Consider the following 22357-nt stretch of genomic DNA (forward strand, 5'->3'; position numbering starts at 1 on the left):
TGATTGATTAAATACCTGTATGTCATTACATCTGTAATGAATGTCTGTAATTACATTTACAATTTATATAACTGATCACCCCTTACATTTTAACCCACCCATATCACCAAACCTGTCCCTAACCGTACCCATGTCCCATCATAAGAACACTAGAAGTCTTCTGCAATACTTTATGAACACAGTAAGTACATTGTATTTATTTTCTGATGCAAGTACATAGCAGTTATAAAGTGGCGCCATACTTTTTATATTAACTTTGATTTTAATGCATTAACTATCATTTACCAATGAGACTTTATTACAAAGTGTTACACTACTTTATCGTCATTTTGCTATTTAATTTGTTTTTTTAAATGTATTTACTCCTGATATGTATATACAGTAAAGCAATACACAAAGTATTTTTTAGTTATTATACCTGTTAAAGTAGCCTTTTTAGCAGCTTAGGTAAATATTGTAATAATGACACATTCCATGATAAAAGCTTCAGCTATTTATTGCAGCAAACAAAATTTAAGCCTACCTGGAAGTAAGGACTGGATACAGCGAGTAGAGCCCGATGTGCAGGAATCCGCTGGTCATCAGCTACCAGTACCACATCACACATTTGACCATGCTGTCGTTGCTCATTTAAGCCTTGCAGGAGGTTGTTAGCTTGGTCTGCCCATCGATACACCTGGTGATTATGAGGACAATTGAAAGAAACTTTAAAAGATAATATGATTTTCCCCCCATCATTCTAACAGCACTAGTTCATTTACTCTTTATGGGCACTGTTCAGTCTGGATGCATAAGATTTGTTCTGGTCATCATGTGATGTTGATATGCCAAATAAATTTTTCAGACCAGCATAACAAGAGTTTTTATCATGTGACAGTACTATTTATATTATTTTTATTGTGCAAAAAACCTGTAAATTTAACTTAAAGCATTTTAAAATGTTTATTGATAATAATGCAATTATTGGGTATGTAACAATAAAAGTTAATGAATTATGATAACTATTTAAACATTATTATTATTTATATAAAAAATTATATATAGTATTGTCCATCAATTTAATTACTTTTATTCTATTAAAGCATTCATTATATATTTTTAATATGATTCCATTCATTCATTTTCTTCTTTATTAATCTGGGGTTGCCACAGCGGAATGAACTGCCAACTTATGCAGCACATGCTTTATGCACAATATCTACGCACAATTTAGCTTACACAATTCACCTATAGCACATATCTTTGGACTTGTGGGGGAAACCAGAGCACCCGGTGGAAAAAGGGAGAACATGCAAACTCCACACAGAAGAGCCAACTGACCCAGCCGAGGCTCGAACCAGTGACCTTCTTGCTGTGAGGCGAATGTGCTAGCCACTAGGCTACCACATCGCCAATGCGTTTCCATATTTTACTTATCTATGATAGCACTTTTAAGTAATTATTGGTTCTCTGGATTTGCTATTAATAGGTGTGTGTTTCAATAAAATCTTACTAATAATACAGATAATGTGTCTTGAAAATGTCAGGCAAGAAATTTTGCATTTATTTGCAGAACATGATATCAGGTCAAAATAAATTTAGGCCTTAAAATTACTGAAACGCATATATCTTTTCCAATACTCCAAGTCCTATTTGTTTTATCTGAAATTTTAAGGAAAACATATATGTAGTTTACAGAATTTATATATATAAAAAACTACAAATAACATTTTGATTTAAACACATAGCATGACTATTAATGAAATTTCAAGAGAACCACCAACAACTTTGCTATCCAGAGTTGTAATCTTGACCCAGTATGTATATATATATATATATATATATATATATATATATATATATATATATATATATATATATATATATATATATATATATATATATATATATATATATATAATGTTCTTACTGATAATTAAGAATAATAACAGTCATGCATACCTTTGAAGATTCACTTAATCTGTGTGGACGTGACAGACGAGTTTGCTTTCCAATCTCCATTGTGTCATCTGACATAACTATCTGCAAAACAGCACAATCAAAATTAATGATCGGAATAATTTGAAAAGTAAACACAAGTTATTATAAACATTTACAACGTTTAAACTAATTAAAGACAAAAGCTCAGTACCAAAGGAAAAGCCTCTTGCACAATAATTCGTAACTGTTTCGCGGATTTTCAATATAAATGGACATCATTTATCGCTACAGCTTTGACAACAAGTGTATAGTAAATTTCAGATTTTTTTTTAACCATATTTCTATTATTTGGCCATATTAAAGTCTTATTAAATGCCCCTGAGTGGAGAATTCGTTTGAGAGTAGCACGGTAAAGCTTCCGTGTAAGGCTTATTTCAAAATTAAAGTCACTTTTTGCTATCACATTCTCCCTTAAGAAACCATGGAACAAACTCACTGTAGTTAATATATAAAATATGCCTTTTATTTATTTATTTTTAAAAATATTTCTTATGTTTAAATCCAATTTGCATTATTTGTTCATATTTATCTGCTTGTTTAGTTTTTTTTAAATTTTGTTTTTAATCGAGATTTGGACATATTTGTATTTTTAATTTACTTCTCAATTGTATCGTGTGTTTAATTTAGTTGAATCCTCGGGTGCGAAAATATTAAAAATAACAGCAAGTCATTGTTCTTATTCAAAAATTCAACGTGAACCCAACAAAGTCCACAAGATGGCAGAGTAATTCAAACCATCGATAGAACAGAACTGGGCGGATTTAATGTGACTCAATACCCAGGTTGGCCATTAGGAGGAGGTGAACCCGAGCTCTGCGATTCACTGGAACAGCAACCTGACAGACGAATATCACTAACGCCCATTAAGAGCAATAGGAAATGAATCGAGTCGTGAAATTAGTTGCCTCTCCATCCCACTGAGAGAAGAGACCTCTCCGGCACACCAGCAGCCCCTCTGTCGCACTTTGGGATTTATCTCGCTTTTTCTCTCATACCCCCGGCTTTGTTCTGCATTTAGACACATTATCTCCCTTTGCATCGTCGAAATGGCAACACGAATTGACAAAGAGGCTTGCAGAGAGGCATACAATCTGGTGCGAGACGACAGCTCAGGTATATGCTGGTGAGTCAAGCCTTGATTTGCCGCACATCCACAGTATTCGATAACGGAACTCGTTACATTGTTTCAGAAAATAGACCGAATTCGAATTTAGAACGATACATTGTAGCGTTATTTCATTCATTGACACGGGATGTAGTGCAACATGTAGGGATGGGTCTTTTAACCCTTGGGTTGTGTTTCAAAATCTAGTTTGCTGCCTACCTAGGCGACAAAATAAATCTAGGGAGGCTGCTGGTTAGATTTTGACGCATTATAATAATTGTGTCCACTGTTAATAATGTCATATTTGATGTTTAAAGGGCATGTTTTAAGTATGACGGATCTACAATTGTACCAGGCGGGCATGGGTCCGACTATGAAGAATTCAAGAGCCAGTGTACAGGTGAGTGCTGTTTACCTGTCTTGTCTTGAATGTTGTTTAATATGCATTTCTGCAAAGCATAAAGGTGGAAAATTTCAAGTGGCATAATCTTTTCGCCACTTGTTTTTCCAAACATGTCTTCCTTCGATATTGAGAAATGACTCCATTCACCTAAATATTTTAAAGGGTGTCTAATCCTGCTCCCAATCCAATAGTTTGGATATTACCCGAATTAAACACACTTGAACCAGCAAATCTTACTAGAAACTTACTGATAGATTTATTGACGCAAGTTGGAGCTAAACTTTGCAAGTTAGTGGTCTTTCAGGACAAATTTTGGACTCTGGAAAATCAATAAGAGTGATCTGTGAGTTCCCCAGAAGAAATAAACAAGGTTTGAAACAGCAGTTTCATTTTTAAGTGAACTGTGCCTTTAAGTTTGACATAACACATGATAGGAAGTCATTCATATTCCATTGCAGACCATACCAAATATGGTTTTAGGCTTGATAACATGACATGGCTGGAGGGAGAGAAGTTTACTGAGAGGCTTTTAGTAAATAAAATCACAGTTGTAATCAGTAAATCAACCAGAAGTCAATTTTATATTTATTTTAATAATATATCTGTGTTATTTTATTTATTTTTTATCTGTTGAGCTATTATGAATTGTATTTTGAAATTTAACGGTAAATAACTGTGTAGCTCTAATGAGAGAATGAAATGCCACAGCAAAAGAGCAGATCTGGGTGTGGTGCTTGGTTTAGTCTCTGAGAGTAAGCAGATGTAAACCTGCCCAAATGTTGCAATATCATGGCTTCCGGCACTGCACTTTGACGGATAATCAAAGATGTCTTCCTTAATGTTACTGCACGCCCGTTGATTGGTTGAGAACATTTTCAGAAACTTAAGTCGTGAAGTTTACTTAGGAAATACTTATGCAAATTGAATGTAAATCAGTGTTAGGTTTCATTAAGATGCTAATGTTGCTCTTATTAGCAGTTTGAACTCATTTTTTATTAGTATGTTTACAGTTTGCATTTAAATTCTAGTAGATGTCTTTTATAGTTTACAATTTTAGTGTAGATTTAGCTATTTTAGAACATAAAGCTAAAATAAAATGAAACCAAACAAAACTAAAATGAGAAAGTCTTTGATTACTTGAATTATTTGCGCTGAGTTAGATTTTTATATACTGTAATTTCAGTTAATGTTATTTTTACAAACCCCAGCTGCCCGTAAACCGTTTTATCCAGCATTTAATTTTATTTAGAATTTAATTTAATTAGATTTTTAAATTCAGTTATTTTGATTGGCCATCTATGCTTATTATGGCTTTTGCGATTTTCATAATATATAACAGACAAGACAAAAATAAAAAAATAAAAAGAACAGCAAATTTGTTGTTTTATATAGAAGTTTCATTATTATTTGACAATATATGAACAGTATCTTTTTATATTTCCTAAATATTTTGATCCATTTTATTACTTTTATTTACATTTGGAAACTTTCTTTTTTTCTTAAGAGCACAAAACCCAAATTGGGTTTCTGAAAACTAGGTCAAACTGTTTGAAGATTAAATAGCAGGTCACATTCGTTCAGATGCATTCCGCATTTCATTACATCTAATAGGCGATGTGTAAAAGATGTATAATTTTTAAAAAATATTTGTATTTATAGAGCTGTGTCATCCTCATAGTGGAGTACACACAAAGTTAGCACAAATAGACTGACTTTCTGGAAGTGATTTCTTCAGAAGTGCTCACTCGAGAGGAAGTCGAAGTGTGTGAAGCATTGCGAAAATGGCAATAGCAGCATTTTTATACAATCGTAAAATAAACAGCATGTCTTTCTCCTTTTTACTAGAATCCAAGTGCACGACATGTCGACACATGACAGGCACTGCTCACTTCCTAAATGTGGTTTGTTGGAGGTTTCAGTTCTGTTAAGATGCACCAGGGGTCTCTGTAATGAGATGTTGATTTGTTGCACACTTTGCTCCTGAAAGTTGAAGAGTCGCTGTGCCAAACGCAACTGACAGAATTACCCATGGTTCCCTGACTTAGCGTCTTAAAGCCTAAGCCCAGTTAATCAACAACAGAAAACCAGATATTATCAGTCTCGGCTTGTACCAAGAAAATTACCCAGCCATTTGTTTTCAGATAATATAATCAAGTATTTATTGTGGATATAGAACAAATAAACAATGTAATGTATTACATAGACAAATAAATAATTGTATGGTAAAAATAATAACTCTCTTAATAATAATAAAAATTAAATCTATCTGTCTAGTTGTCTGTCTGTCTATCTATCTATCTATCTATCTATCTATCTATCTATCTATCTATCTATCTATCTATCTATCTATCTATCTATCTATCTATCTATCTATCTATCTATCTATCTATCTATCTATCTATCTGTCTATCTACCTGTCTATCTACCTGTCTATCTATCCATGTATCTAGCTTACTGTCTGTCTGTCTGTCTGTCTAGATATAATTAGATCATGTAATAAAATATTTATTATAAATAACATATTAATCTAGATTTATTATTAATACATCATGCATGTATAAAATCTGATAAATATAGCCAGAATAAAATAACCAAATTAAAAAAATGTTATACAAATACAAAGAATAAAATAGATAATATACTGTATATATTAATTATTTGTAAATTATTATGAATAACAATAGCAATCATAATAATATTTTATTCATTATATATGTTTATAAAATGCATTTTATAAGTAAAATATTTTGCTAGAATTGTTAGGCATAAGGAGGTATTAGTTTCATATAATCTTTTCAGATCCATAAAGATCAAAGTGCATAGACACATACTAATAATAAGTGAAAGACTGTTTTCTTCTTTATAACATTATCTCAGCTCCTGTCTAAATGCCACTGTTCAAAGCAATTGATGTTATCTTTTGAATCCAGTCCCAGTGCCACTGCAATGCAGTTGTGGCTCATTGGGGAGGAAGTGGACAGCTGTTAAACCGAGAGAGTCTGGGAGTGTTTCAGATCCTATATAATACCCTAAATCACTCTTATCAATGGAGACTGTTAACATGATCACCTCCTTACCTCGCCCGCTTTCTCTGTTCCTTGTCTTTCATATGATGTCATAGAGCTTAAATTTCTCTGCCTCATCCCCGGTTCGCACGTGACGCTCTCAGATTGCATTTCATATCATGACGTTTTTCTCTGGAAAGGAAAACAATGCAATAGTGTACATACAAAAACACTTGCTACAATGGAGACAGTGTTCATTCCAGTGCCAACTCTTTCTTTTTGTTTATTAATTCTGTCATTATTTACTCACCATTCATTTGCTCAGCACAAATTAAACACAAAAGAAGATTTGTTTTGAAGATTGTTGGAAACTACTAATTGGCTTTCAAGTATTTGTATTTTCCTACTGTGGAAGTCAATGGCTACTGTTTTTCAACATTTTTAGAAATATCTTCTTTTGTGTTTAACAGATAAAGAAACTAAAATGTTTACAATCACTTCAGGGTCAGTAAATGCTCACTGAAGGTTTGTTTTTGGGTAATATATCACTTTAAAATCAATATGTTCATATTATTGCTAAAATCACGGACTTCTCTTGTGTTGTAGACCCTTCCCTCCAAGCAGCTTGGCTCTGTGCCTCACTTTTCTTGTTCAATTTCCTGTTTCACTGGAAGATCAGTTGACAAAGATGTTGTTGACTTAAATAAAATACAAACCAGCCGCAGAGAGAAATATTCCAGTTGCTGAAATAATAAAAATGACCAAGAAATGGTTCATTATATTATTTAAATGAACTATCAACATACTCACATGCAATGATTGATATACTGATAATCTGCCTCTAAACTATAACTTTATCTTTATGAAATATACTTTATTTACAATGACAAACATGAAACTTGAAATAAAAAAACTTTACTTTGTTAGTTTTATTTTAGCCCCCCATTTATAATAATATTTATTATATATAAGGCACTGGTTGGAGGCGTGCCTTATGCTGTGTTCACACCAGACGCGATACACGTGGATAAATCGCGATATTCACGTGTATATAGACATGTGAACATTTTGAGTTTACTCGCTTTATTCGCTCATCAAATTCACTTCAAAATAGACACCGATTCGCATCATGGGCAGGGCTTCTATCTACTTGGTGACTCTAGCTTTGTTGCTAAATGGCTAACTTGGGTTTTATAGAGAAAATAAGGGTGTACTCGCACTATGCTATCCGAACAGTGCCCAGGCCGTTTCCCAGATTGTTTGAGAAGTGTGAATGCTCTGAATCGGGCTCAGGCATGATTCACTTGGCCGGCCCAGTTGGAAAAGTGTGCGCGGTTCACTTGGACTTTGGCGCCGTATGTTTGTGTGTGAGTGCAGAGCCAGAGCCCGAAACTGAAAGCGAGACGTGACTTTTACGGGACTGTTTCATATGGATTTATTAATCATGCTTACTGTTCAATGAATGCAAATTGTCGAAGTTTATTAAAGGCACAAACCCCTCACTGCACGACAGCTGCACATCAGCAAACCTCCTAATTCCTGCAGCATGAGGACTTTATGATTGTTTATGAGCGTCAAAAGTGGCTGATCTATTCGGCGATATATTTGACTGCGTGTCACTGCAAATCAAACGACTAAGCCGATATAACTAAAGAAATCTCCACTATAATGAGTGAAAGCGCTTACTGACCAGCGCATCATCAATGACGTAAGCGTGCCCAGACCCGGATGTAATATTTGACTTGATATTTTTCAAGACACTAGGTTAATTAGTTTAACTAGGCAGGTTAATGTAATTAGGCTATCATTGTATAACAATGGTTTGTTCTGTAGACTATAAAAGTGGAAAAATGTAAATGATGGATTAACATTCAGCACATGATCACTACTAAGATAATAATAATAATATAATAATAAACATTATTTGTATAGCACTTTTCCAACATACATGCAACTCAAAGTGCCTCACAAACAACAACAAAAGCATTAAAATAGACCACAAAAACTTATCACATATACTGAAATAAAAGCATTCATGTACACAAAATGTAAGTATATATCCACATGATCACACACACAATAGTCCTTACATATGCAGGCACACACCATACATTACATACATAAACCTACAACAAAATAGATAAAATGCGTACACCTAACAAACTTGTTTAATCATACGCAATTTTAAAAAGATGTGTCTTAACACGCTTTTTAAAAACATGAATACTTGGCGATTCTTTCACTTCAAGGTGGAGACAGTTCCAAATTTTTGGAGCATAATGGCTAAAAGAAGTGCCGCATCAGGTTTACAGGATAAAATACCAAAAGTCCAGCACTAGAAGAGCGTAGTAAACGGTTTGGATTATATTTTGTTAAACAGTCGGAAATGTAGGAAGGTGTCATATTGTGTAGTGCTTTAAAAACTAATAAATCTTAAAATCTATCCTTTGGTGCACAGGCAACCAGTGTAATTCTATTAATACTGGTGTAATGTGCTCTCATTTGTTTAATTTCATTAAAACAAGATGTGCCATGATTAGTAACTGTAGGTAAATCTTTCAGTGTTATTTTCATTCTCTCATCGTCAGCGCTTCCTCGGTTGTAGCTCCTGTCATCTGAAGGCAGAAGGCATTGACTGAGTGATTGACAGCTGATATAAAGCAATCATTCGCGTTCAGTTCTAGAGCAGTGGGCCAATAAAAGAGAACAAAGGCGGGGCAAGCATTGCGGGCTTTTTTTACTTCACACAACAACTGTTTTAATCTGTTCCTGAGTGCTGTGTTTGGCGTTTTTAGTTGCAAAGATGCATTCTGCATAAATGTCTCCTAAATCCACGCACGCGGTGAGGATTTTACAGTGAACACAGTGAAAATGTATGCACTCGCCCAAATGCTTCCAAATATATTTTGAGGTCGCATAGATAAAATTTCAGGTGCACATGCAACGAAAACGGTCGAGACCTAGCATCTTTACTTGCTGTTATTTCCTCATAATAATAATAATAATAAAATAAGGAAGTTATCACAATACAAATTACAGTGAACTCCAAACAAACTCTCGTCTCCTCCACCAGCCGTGGGAAAAGTCATTAGAACGACACAGATCACTGCCTATTCATGCCAGAGTCCCACAGAAAAAAAGTGATTGACAGGTGGTCATTTGTGAGTAACTTTATTTATTTGTGGTTTAGTTATGGGTAAAGCAAAGACCATGTGGGTCAGGTAGTGAAAACGGTAGGCTACAATTAATTAATTCGTTATTTAATAATTGATATTTAACAACAATCCCCACCCCCCGCCTACGACGACGATGCCATCGTCTATCGCGATGTTTCACATTAGACATCGTACGATGCCAAATTGGTCAACATCGCCCAACCCTAGTAGACTATCGAAAAATTATATAGCTTAAAGGGCTAATAAGTTTGACCTTAAAATGGTTTTAAAAAAATTTAAAACTGCTTTTTTTCTTGCCAAAATAAAACAAATAAGACTTTCTCCAGAAGAAAAAATATTATCAGACATACTGTGAAAATTTCCTTGCTCTGTTAAACATCATTTGGGAAATATTAAAAAAGAAAAAAAAAATCAAAGGGGGGCTAATAATTCTGACTTCAACTGTAGATCCTCCTTCTGTTCCTTGAGTTTCTTCTGTTGAACACAAAACAAAATATTCTGAAGAATGTGGGGGAAATCCAGCCACTGGCATCCATATTAGGAACAACAACAAAAGAAAATCAATTGCTGTTTTTACTAATATTCTTTAGTAGAACTTGTTTTGTTAGAAAGAAACTCAAACATGTTTGGAACAAGTTGAGTATAAGTAAATGATGACAGAAATGTCATTACTCTTTAATGCTGACTTTCTCTCTCTGCCTCTCAGTGGACTCCCGTGTGTTTGGTTTTGTGAGGATAATGACGGGTGACGCCATGAGCAAGCGTTCTAAGTTCACCTTCATCACCTGGATTGGTGAGAACATCACCGGCCTGCAGAGAGCCAAGATCAGCACCGACAAGGCACTGGTCAAAGATGCCGTGCCGGTGAGTTTTACCATCTCTGATTTCATATGCAAAACAGACTTACAAAATTCAACACACCCAGACACGAACATTACGATCTTCAGTTTGACTTTAACCAAATCTGTGCATCCATGCAAACAATCGGCCGAGTTTTTATTGTTTTAACATGCAGAATTTTGCCAAGGAGTTTATGATCCTGTACCTGATTGAGTTGCTTTGCTTTGTTGAACACAAATGAAGATATTTTGCAGAATGTTTGAAACTGGAATAAATTGACTTCCATAGAATATTTTTTTCCTGCTCTGGAAGTCAACGGTTAACAGTTACCAACATTCTTCAAAATATCTCCTTTTTAAGTGCTCGACTGAAGGAGTAAAAATAAAATATTCATGAAGGTTGACTTTTAAAGAAATAGTATTTTATTTTGATTTGAACTATATATTTAATGTTCTCTTACATGCAGATGAGATCAAATTTCCTCTTATGTTACTTGAAAAAATTCAACACACCCAGACATGAACATTACGATCTTCAGTTTGACCTTAACCAAATCTGTGCATCCATGCAACAATCAATCAAGTTTTTTGTTTGTTTTAACAAACAGAATTTTGCCAGGGAATTTATGATTTCTCCTGATTTTTCCTGCTTTGGAAGTCATTGGCTTTCCAACAGTTACCACCATTTTTTGAAATATCTAATTTTTACAGTTGAAACCAGAAGTTTACATACACTGTATAAAAAGGCCCATAACCATTAAAAAAAGTCAGATGTTAATGTGACTAAACTTTTTCTCTTAGGAAAGTTAGGATTATCAAATTTGTTTCTGTTTTGCTTAATGGCAGAATAATGAGAGAGACATTTTTTGAGAAATTGTTATTACTTTTCTTGAAAGTCAAGTTTACATACAAAAGAATTATTATGCCTCTGAAAAAGCTCATATGATGGTGTCAAGGTTTTGCAAGTTTCTGATTTGCTAATTGACAACATTTGAGTTAATTGGAGGCAAAACTGTAGAATATTATTTAAGGAAAACCTCAAACACACTTCTTCCTTTTGTGACAACCTGGGAGCCAGAATCAACAAAAAAGCCAGATTACAATTTGCTAAATTAAACTGGGGAAAAGAATATTTTTTGGAGACATGTCCCTGGTCTGATAGAACTAAGATTGAACTGTTTAGCCATAATGACCAGTGTTACATTTGGAGGACAAAGGGGAAAGCTTACAGGCCTAGGAACACCATCCCAACTGTGAAGTATGGGGGCGGCAGCATCATGTTGTGGATCTGTTTTGCTGCAGGAGGGACTGGTCCACTTCACAGCATAGATGGCATCATGAAGAAAGAACATTATGTAGAAATACTGAAACAACATCTTAAGACATCAGCCAGGAAATTAAAACTTGGCCATAAATGGGTCTTCCAGACAGACCATGACCCTAAGCATTAGAGCTGCATGATTCTGGCTAAAATGAGAATCACAATTTTTTTTTTGCCTAAAATAAAAAACACGATTTTCTCACGATTCTGTAGATGTAGTAAAATAAAGGGTAATAAGAGTGGGCTATTATTATTGTTATTCTCAAACATGTGGTTGAACAGCAATAGGCTTTATGTAGATCTACTATGGGTTAAAATGCTAATTTTTATATAGACTTGGAATGGTGGACTAGAACAGACTTTAGATTTGTCCTGGTCATTAATGCTGATAATAATTCGGATGTTGTATTATTGTGCTTGAGACATATGCTTATAATCAGTATTTTTTGCTTAAAATCTGTCACTTACGTGATTTTCGTGAATACAGAAGACTGGGTGGGTATTTTTGCATTTCGGGGGGTTTTGGATACTTTTTGGGCTAGAATCAGTCAGCTACATCTGGCAACACTGTGTGCGCTTTCGTTTTCATTTTCACTGCTAAGATCGGTTCACTTACCGCGCGGCTCCCAACGATCACTCTGTGCCACAAACTGAATGTTATTTACAACTTTATCACCTGTTATTCATGAATTTGCGGTCACAAATATTACATGAAGACAGAAATATCATTTTTGGGGGGAATTATATCTTAAAAATACAGCATGTGACTCTTTCAACACCATTTAGAGGTGTCCACGTTGCTGAACAACGTATGTAAAACATTGTGAAGACTTGTGCGGCCACCATTGCTTCTCTCCTAAACTTGAAAATATTATTGACAGAATCGCAGAAATGCTGGATTAAGATCGTCTAGGGGGTCAAATCGAGATTGCGAACTTTTTATGAATAATTTGTGCAGCTTTACTAAGCATACTGCCAAATTAGTTAAAATATGCTTTAAGGACAACAGAGTGAATGGTTTGGAGTGGCCATCACAAAGCCCTGATCTCAATCATATTGAAAATTTGTGGGGAGAGATGAAAAAGCTTGTGCGAGCAAGACAGCCAACAAATCTGACTCCGTTACACCAATTCTGTCAAGAGGCAAGGGCCAAAATTCCTCCAAACTATTGTGAGAAGCTTGTGGAAGGATACCCAAAACATTTGACCAAAGTTATACAGTTTAAAAGCAAACCCAGGGCTCGAAATTGCAACCATTTGGGTCGCATATGCGCCTGAAATTTAAGCTATGCGACCTCATAGTATATATTGGGAGCATTCGTGCGACTGCATATAATAGTTGTAGTGCAACCTGTTTTTTTTTTCTTCTAAAACGTGGTAAAATCGGTCTTCCCTGCCGCTATATTGGTTCATATTAGCTGTCAATCACTCAAGACTTTCCGCTGTCAGTCGACAGGGAGGGAGCTTTTGTGACCGCAGGGAACGAAAAAGTACACTGACTCTCGATGCGTTGCGTGCACTGCCTGTTCAGCCAACACGATCTCACGGCAATTCGTAACATTTTCATACGTTTCCTCGTGAGATCAGGCTGCAACAGCGCAAATGTCCTCTAAAACACCATCGCCAAAGAAGCTTGCCTTTACTGAGTTTAAACTGATGCGGGTTATAACAAAGAACAGTATTGCGCCGGTGGTCATCGGGAGAATCCTGCCCTGCCCCCCTCATATATTGGGTCGGCTGACTCGCATGCTTTCCCGCAAACACAGAAAAATGTAATTCGGCGCGTAACGAGGCTGAGCATTAAAACGACACCGAAACCAACCGAAACCAAAACTTTTAAAAGTGAGACTTTTCTTCCTTTTTTTGTCCGTTCTTTCTTGAGGTGTATATTATTTTTCTATTTAATTACTGATGACTGCTTTGCAGCTTTCAGCATTGAATTGAATGATTTATGATACTATTTCGTTTGTTTTGTAGCAGAAATATCAATTATTAAATTGACATGCATATATAAACAATAAAACAAAATAAATATTTCTTACCACAATGCTTCATTTGTGTTTGATGCAAACCATCAATTTATTTTTCATAAATTAACAGTAGGACTTTATATAGCAGATAACTTGCATTAAAGCACATTTAAGGCAGCATGATGATGAGAAATATAATTCATTATTAGTATTATTGTCATCATCGTCATCATTAATATTTTATAATTATTCAACATTCATTTTTGGAATTATTGCACAAATATTAAGTCATCACAGCATTAGTTAGTTGTTTCTGTGTTTTGTTAGTCCCAATTGATGTTGTTTTCAAATACAATAAATCCCTTAATATACAACTTGTCAAATATATCATTTATTTTTGGTGGGTGCTCCTGATTTTTTTCTGGTGCTCCTGATTTTTTTCTGGTGCTCCTAAGTTTTTTCTGGTGCTCCTAAGTTTTTTCTGGTGCTCCTAAATATTTCAGGTTGGGAGAACAGGTGCTACCAAGTACGTAAGTTAATTTCAAGCCCTGAAACCTATAAAAATACCAAGGAAATGTATGTAAACTTTTGACTGTCTAGAAATGTCAAATTCTCAAAAAAAGCTTGTTTTTCTGGCATTTAGCAAATGTAAATCATTAAGGTAATCCTAATTAACCTAAAATAGTAAACGTTTAGTATGATTTGCCATCAGACATTTTTTTAAAAATGGTAATGTTCCTTTTTTTAGAGTGTATGTAAACTTTTGGTTTCAACTGTAAGTGTTCGACTGAAATAGGAAAAAAGATTGACTTGTAAATAAAAAGTATTTTGATGTGAACTATATATTTAACCTTCTCTAACATGCAGATGAGAATTGTCCAGATTTCCTATAAAATTTAGCACACCCAGATACCAACCAAATCCGACTTTAACCAAATCTGTGCAAACAATCACTCAAGTTTTTGTATGTTGTTGTTTTTTAACATGCAGACCTTTGCCAAGGAGTTTATGATCAGCGACCCCAAAGAGCTGGAGGAAGAATACCTACGTACTGAGCTCAAGAAAGCTGGCGGCGCCAACTATGATGCCCAGGCTGAATAAAACTTGGGGATGGGTTTCCACTGGGTTGAATGACATACACACACACACAAACATACACACACAGGGCAAATATCCATACCTCATTTTTCTCGTCAGTCTGGCTACGGTTGATTTATCTACTGTACTGTGCATCATCTCAGTGCTATAGTGCTCTCATCTCTTTTCTTCAGGGGCGTTTTGTAAGTCTTTTCTGAGAATGCTCTTTCGGTTCATCACTGTGATATGCTTTCAGAATCACTGGAGAGCATACGAGTCCAGCGTTGTTTTCTAAAGGGGGTTCTTGTGAATCGGATTCCTCCAAAACAGACCACTGTGTTTACGGTCTTGATCTTCTATAGAGAGCAAGACATTGTGGAATGTGTGCATTTGTGTATGTGTGCGTTTGCAGACACTGTACTGTGATTGGCTGACTTGCATGCAAGGGGGTGGGGCTTTAAATGAATCCCGTAGCCCCGATTGGCTGTTTCGCTATCTCTCCACCTCACCGATGAAAAGCCATTTCTATGGTGTAGCCTTCATACTGGTTTAAATTAAAATATCCAAGAATGTCATATTTTGATGTTGTTTTTGTTTGTTTTTTTACAAGTAGCTTATATTTACATGAATAAATACAACCTGTGGTTCTTCCTTTAAAGTAACTCCGGAGACGAGACAAGAAATAAGATGGTCACAAAAGCAATCATGTCCGAATAAAAATTGTTTTTTTCCAAGACATCTTGTGTTTGTGTGTTATATTCTGTGGGAATTTGGTTCAACAAACATCTATATTCTGTAGAGTTCAGGGGCCTCATGTACGAAGACTTGCGTGGAAATCTTACTAAAACATTGCGTACGCACAAAGCTGTAAATGTGCGTACGCAGAAAAAAATTCAGATGTATGAAACACTGCGTACGCCGAATCTCACGCATATTCTTTTGTACATCTGAATGAACGTGAAACTGAGCGCAACATGCACGAGCACAAAACCCCTCCCTGCCTCCTCCCCCGTATGAATATGCTAATGACTATGCTAATGGCAAAACCCAACGAAAAAGCAATGGCAAAAGCCAGCAAAAAGAGAAACTTTGAACAGAATGTGAATTGGAGGTGCTGCTTTCGGAGGTAGACCGGAGAAAAGCGGTGTTATTTGCAAGTTTGTTCTCCGGAATTAACAACAAAAGAAAAAAATAGAGTGGGAGAGTTTAGCTGATGCGGTCAACACAGTTGGGTCTGAACATCGCACTGAGTGCATTAACAAAAGAAATAGTGTGGTTTATATCTGTAAAATGTTGCAGGACACTTAACAGTCTCAGTGGCGCTACTCGTAAGACGCATGTGATCATGAATTGATACGTTCGAACATGAACTCGGCTCGAATCTAGCGTCTGATGAACTCTCATGTTTTTTCCCCCGCTACATATCAGATTTTGCCAACTATTTATCACGAGAAAGACAAGTAGGAATCATCAATAAGTTTATATCAATAAGCATCATATTTTATTTGCACATTTATTGAATGGAAATGTTTCTGATTCACGTATGCAAATTCATCTTCAGATAGTGTCTTTATAGCAATGTGCGTGCAGTAGATAGCTCAGATTACATTGGGAAAACAGGCCACTGCTGCAAATTGTGCTTTAATGTTTAGCTGGTCAACTATATGGTATGGAAACCTTATATACCTGCTGAACCCGTCTCATACAGCTGCCATTGCAAGGCTCAGACACTTTGTAGAGAGGAATTTAACACAACTGCCTCTAGGAGTCGCCAATGGAAATAAAACAGACACGCACAAAAAATGTGCGTACGCCTGCCAGAAAGCTGCCGTGAAGCTGCGCACATTCCCACGTTCAGTTCATTGTTAGTAAATCCAAACGTGAGCGATTCTGAGCGTGAAACCTGGCGTACGCAAAGTTTTTGTGCGTACGCAGCGTTGATACATGAGGCCCCAGGTCTTCTGTTTGTGCATAAATATGCTAATTTTAAACATGGCTCAGTATTTTTTGAAAAACTATGAAAGACATACATAATCAATGTTGTTAGCTTCTCACTTACATTTGGATATTACAAAATAATGTCTTAAAATGGCAACAACACTAGGTAGGTTAGCTGATTAACTACAATAGATACTGCTGTCTGTTCTTACTATTGTTAAACAGATAGTTTGCTTCATTCATTCATTTTCTTTTCAGCTTAGTCCCTTAATGAATCTGGGGTCGCCACAGCGGAATGAACCGCCAACTTATCCAGCATATTTTTTATGCAGTGGATGCCCTTTCAGCCACAACTCAACACCAGGAAAAGGATAGTTTGCTTAAAAATAAAAAAATTGTCAATGATTAGGCACCTTTCACACTTCCTAGATTGAGTTTCTTTCTCTTGTTGAACACAAATGAAGATATTTTGAAGAATGTTTTAAACTGGTACAAAATGACTTCCATAGTATGTTTTCTTTTACTATGGAAGTCAGTTACTTACCACTGTTCTTCAAAATATCTTCTTTTTGAGGGTTCATTTGAAGATGTAAAACAAACTCAAAGATTAAATTGTAAATAAATATTGAGTATTTACGTTTTTGGGTGAACTATACACTGTAAAACCCAATAAGTGAACGTAACTTAAACCATTTGAGAAAATTGATTGCAAAAGACCATTTAAGTTCAAAACTAATCCAAATGAGTACTGTGAACTGAATCTATTTGAGTAAACCAAGCAATTTGAGCACAGTAAAACCCAATAAATGAAGAGAACTCAAACCAACTGAGTACTGTAAAAACCAATAAGGCACCTAAAAAACTAATCTTTATGAGTACTGTGAAACTTTCTCCTTTTAATTTGAAGTAATGAGGTGTTTAATTAACTCATTACGTTCTACACTCATTTCATATGATAAAGTTGGATTTTACAGTGTACATTTATCTTTCTCTAACATGGAGTTGTGGCATTTCCAGTGAAGGTTTTAAAGTTTGATTTAACATTGGCTAACATGTACTAACAATAGGTGGCATGGTAGCTCAGTGGCTAGCACTGTAAAACGAATGCTGGAATAGTTGGCGGTTGCAAAACCCCCCCCCCCCCCAAAAAAATACAGTTCTGAGAAAAAAAAAGGAAAAAATATCGAAATTCTGCTTTTATTTCTCAAAAGACAAAGAAAAGTAGCAAAACAAAAAAATCAAAATAAGTTGAAAACTTGCAAATGTAAGAAACAATCAGCCTCTTTATTTAAATTATGGGTAGAATTAAAAGAAACTGAAAATTGTAAGACATGGAGTAAGTCTATATCTAATTGTGAGGGAAAAAAGTTGCAAGAGAAGAAAGTAGAACTGTGAGATTTTAAAATACACAATTAAAAACAATAGCTGTAACATTTGTTAATGCACTGTGCACAACAAACAAAACAATCACACTTTTTAAATCTGACATTAGCATCCTTTTAGCTATTTGTTAGTTAACAAATATCTCGTGTATTTGTATGATCTCATTCATACAATAGGCACAGGTAGTGTTTTTCAGAAACTGATAAACTTCTGGTGAAAGGTTTAAACCATTTCAATTAACTTTCACAGCATTGATGTCGTAATGTAATTAAAATGTCGGTTAAATAGACTTAAGCGTCCATTTAGTTGTTCAGGCGTAAAACGAGATGAGAGACTGTGAAAACACAAGCACCATCAGGAGCAGCAGATGTAGAAACTCCATTGAAAATACTGGGGTAAAATAAATTTCCATATTTTGAAGACATGGTGGGAAACAGTATTATTTAAGCAGTGCTTCTTGTCCGGTCTGATACCCACGTTATATAGTATCTCAGTCAGTCAGTGAAGATCACTAATTCTTAAAGAAATCAGGTCTTAAATGCGACAATTTTGTAACAGCATGACTATACTCTTGACTGAAAGCTTTACTGAAATTAAAAGTCTGTGTCCATACATTCTATTTAGTACGATTTGCTCATCCCCCAATTACAGCTGGGTTTAGGGGTGAGGTTTGGTGCCATGCTTCCCTTAAAAATCATACATTTTCATAGGACTGAACTTGAATTTGTCCAAATTAGCCACTAGCCTATAAAACAGTTACATTTGCTTATGAGATCAGGCATTCTTAAAAATCATTACATCATATTTTTTTGCCTCTTTAGAAATGAAGACTTCCAAACACAACAGGGCTTTTCGGCACAAATGCTAACAATCCCAGGGGTCTTTACGGCTGAGTCACTCTGTCAATAATGGCCCCCAAACATTCCCCCTTTATTGTAACCTCTTTTCTCTCTCGCTTCTTCCTCCCCCAATCTCTCCTGCCTTGCGTTTCGTCCAACAGATGTGAGCTCGACTGCATAATTGCTTAATCCATAATCTATAAGCTTCTTGCAGGCTGATTTTATGATGGTGATTTCGGTGGCAGGAATTGAAGATCTATGTCTGTCTTAATATTTGGTTGAATTGGGTCAGAAGAGCTTAGCATTGGTAGTACTGGACTCTGGCATGAGTGTTAGGCCTCTCTTTTATTTTTGATGTGATAAAACAGGAATTGTTGAACAGTTTGGTGCCAGTCAATAGTATAAATGGGTCAAAAGGGGTTTCAAGCATCAATACTGTTTGAAATATAGGGCATGTTTAATGGGCTTTGTTTTTCTGGGTAAAAATTAATGTCTCATTTATTTTAATCATTCTTTACAAAATACATCTAAATGTTATTTAGTGTAACAGTGATATTTACAAGATATTTAGAAAAAGATAAGAAAAGAAAATGATAAGATATTTAAAAACGTATTAAATGATTAGTACAATGACTTTCATTATGGTCACCTGTTCTTTTATACAGTATGAAATGGTCAGAGTATTTTGTCTCATTTTTAAATAAAAAATATATATATTGGTTGCACTAAATTATGATGACAAATTATTCCATCTAAAAACATTTTACTTCGATCTTATAGGATTCATGTTAATCACATTCAGTATGCTAATTTGATGAAAACACACACATAAAAACAACAACAAATGCGCCAAAATTTAATTAAATGATTTTGTTTATTTTACTTATTATTAATTTAGTGTTTTATTAATTAACTTAGACAAAAAAGAATACATTTAAAATACATTAGACTAAAAATAAATAAATTTGTCTTTAAATAGTTACACTGTATGTATATATATATATATATATATATATATATATATATATATATATATATATATATATATATATATATATACATACATATACATATATATATATATATATACACCTACCAGTTGCATAATATTGTCTCTATTGTGATTTGCAGATGTTTTATGGTTTTTCTTTTAATTATGCTTCTGGATAGCTTTATGAAACCTTTATCTCTGCTGCGACAACTACTGATGTTAAAACTTTAACTTTGTATTTAACAAAGTGACGTTTATTGACATTTTTAGTATTTGAAGGGAAATACTGCTTGGGTTGGTCATGCAAATTACAGTACAAAAACTGGGTAATGAGTGACCACTCCTTTCCTTTTTTTACATATCACATTTTTCTAGAGTGATACTAGTAAGTAACCTAGAAACATTATTAAACTGCATTAAAATGAATTAAATTACCCTTAAAATAAAGTATAAAGCTATTTATTCATATGTTTATTATTACATTTTATTATTAATCAGCCTTGATAAACAGAAGAGATGTCTGTCTTAACAAAATTTGGCCATAATGTTTGACTTGCTGCTGTCTATCTCTAGTCTATATATATATATATGTATAAACTGGGTAATACGCTACTATACGTTTTCTGTCATTATATGGATTTATTTAATCCAATTGTTTAATAAGATCATTGTTAAAGCATCCATTAATTAACAGTTGTATGACTCCATGTTAACAGGCCATTTGACTGTTTTTTGGATTATTTACTCTTTCAAGTTACATTATTGGGAATTTAATCTCTTCTTTGTTACCTTCTGATGTCGAACATGTTTCTCAGCAGTTTAGCAAGATGATGTTTATTGACATTTTTATTAGTTTGAAGGATATATAGCATGGGTTGGTCATGTAAACGACCGAACAAAACATGAGTAATGACCTATTTCTGTTGTTCTAAAGGTTTTTTCCCCAATAGTGATGAGTGAGGTAATTAAACCAACTATGAACTTCTTAGCAATCAACTGACTTTAAACACAATAACACACTTTAAAATAAATCATGCTCTCTTCATTTTTTAGTTCAATGAAATAAACTTTTCTAGTCATCTCAACCTCCATATCAATCAAACTGAATAATAATATTAAATGAAACATTGCACAACTTAAACATGTCAGTTGAAACCTGACTAACTTAATAAAATAAGTCAAAGTAAAAAAATGGTAAAAATTTGGTATATAAATGTAATATCAGTTTTTACAGTGCAGTTAACAGAATTTGACTGAAGCTTTTGACTTGTGGTTGCATTTCTGTTTATCTACTCTTTCAGATTATGTGACCTCTGCTCCTGAAAAAACTGATGTTGAAAACTGAACAAGGTGACGTTTATTGGCATTTTTAGTAGTTTGGGAGGATATATAGTCTGGGCTGGTTTTGTCAGTTACAGTAAAAAATGAGTAATAAGTTGATAGTGCTTTTCTGTTATTGTACAGCTTTATTTATTTCTGTGAGTGTAAAAAGCATTTGGACATGTTATCAGCCGCTCTGCGCCTGTTAGCCGTGTGTTTGTTATCTCTGAATAGCTTAAGTAGCAGGTGCTGCTGAGTGACTTTGGGGACTTCTTTAATGAGATAAATTACATCTGAATGTTAATTAGTCTCTCCACACACAGGGAGACTGGCTTTGTATTGATCTTGTCATCAAGAATGTGCTGTTAAAGACAAGAATCTGCAGTCAGAAACAGGGTTTTTTTTCCCACAATTTTATGAGTTTGGCCTTTTTGGCTTTCTTTAGTTTTGAAAGTTTTTATTTTTCAAACTATTGCCAAGAAAAATAAAAGTTCTTAATCGCATTCAAAATAAAAGTTTGTTTTGACAAAATATATGTGTGTATGGAGTACTGAAAAAACCTGTAAAATAACAGACATTAAATTACAGAAATTTACCTCAAATTAACGGACGTTAAATTACACAATGTATGTTATTTTATAGTAAACTTCTGTAAATTAACGGCTGTTATTTAACAGTCTATTGCTGTAATTTTACATGTTATTTTACAGTAAATTTCTGTAATTTATCATGCTATTTTACATAAATTATTTGTAATTTAAAGTCTGTTATTTGACAGTAAACTTCAGTAATTTAACGTCTGTTATTTTTACACACACACACACACACACACACACACACACACACACACGCACACACACACACACACACACACGCACACACACACACAACTTTTAACTTTTGCCCAGCACAAAAAAAAAAAAAAAACATTCAAAAATACACTCTGAGGCTTCACATTTTATCAAAGTGTGTCTGAAGATTTCAGTTACAACACATATTTTAAAGGCTGTT

At 34.5% G+C, this 22357-nt stretch overlaps 2 protein-coding genes across 11 annotated transcripts in view; one reads left to right on the top strand and one right to left on the bottom strand.

Annotated features, from left to right (window-relative positions):
* The window catches only part of klhl36 (kelch-like family member 36), a 41374-nt gene that overhangs the window by 7365 nt on the left and 11652 nt on the right, over window positions 1-22357 (bottom strand). For 2 of the 10 annotated variants that reach the window (XM_087292023.1, XM_087292027.1), the window contains exons 2-4: window positions 6566-6685; window positions 1942-2022; window positions 524-676 (exon numbers count right to left, since the gene is read on the bottom strand). In XM_087292023.1, coding sequence (XP_087148149.1) covers window positions 524-676; window positions 1942-2022; window positions 6566-6664 — 333 coding nt within the window. In that variant the 5' untranslated portion in view covers window positions 6665-6685. 10 annotated transcript variants of the gene reach the window in all.
* cotl1 (coactosin-like F-actin binding protein 1) lies at window positions 2905-15609 on the top strand. Its single transcript, NM_200012.1, is given in 4 exon segments — window positions 2905-3103; window positions 3403-3485; window positions 10376-10533; window positions 14789-15609. Coding segments are annotated over 4 exon segments (429 nt in total). The 5' UTR covers window positions 2905-3026; the 3' UTR covers window positions 14900-15609.

The sequence above is a fragment of the Danio rerio genome, chromosome 18 (assembly GCF_052040795.2).
Source record: "Danio rerio strain M-AB ecotype USA chromosome 18, GRCz13ab, whole genome shotgun sequence".
NCBI classification, from domain to species: Eukaryota; Metazoa; Chordata; class Actinopteri; order Cypriniformes; family Danionidae; genus Danio; species Danio rerio.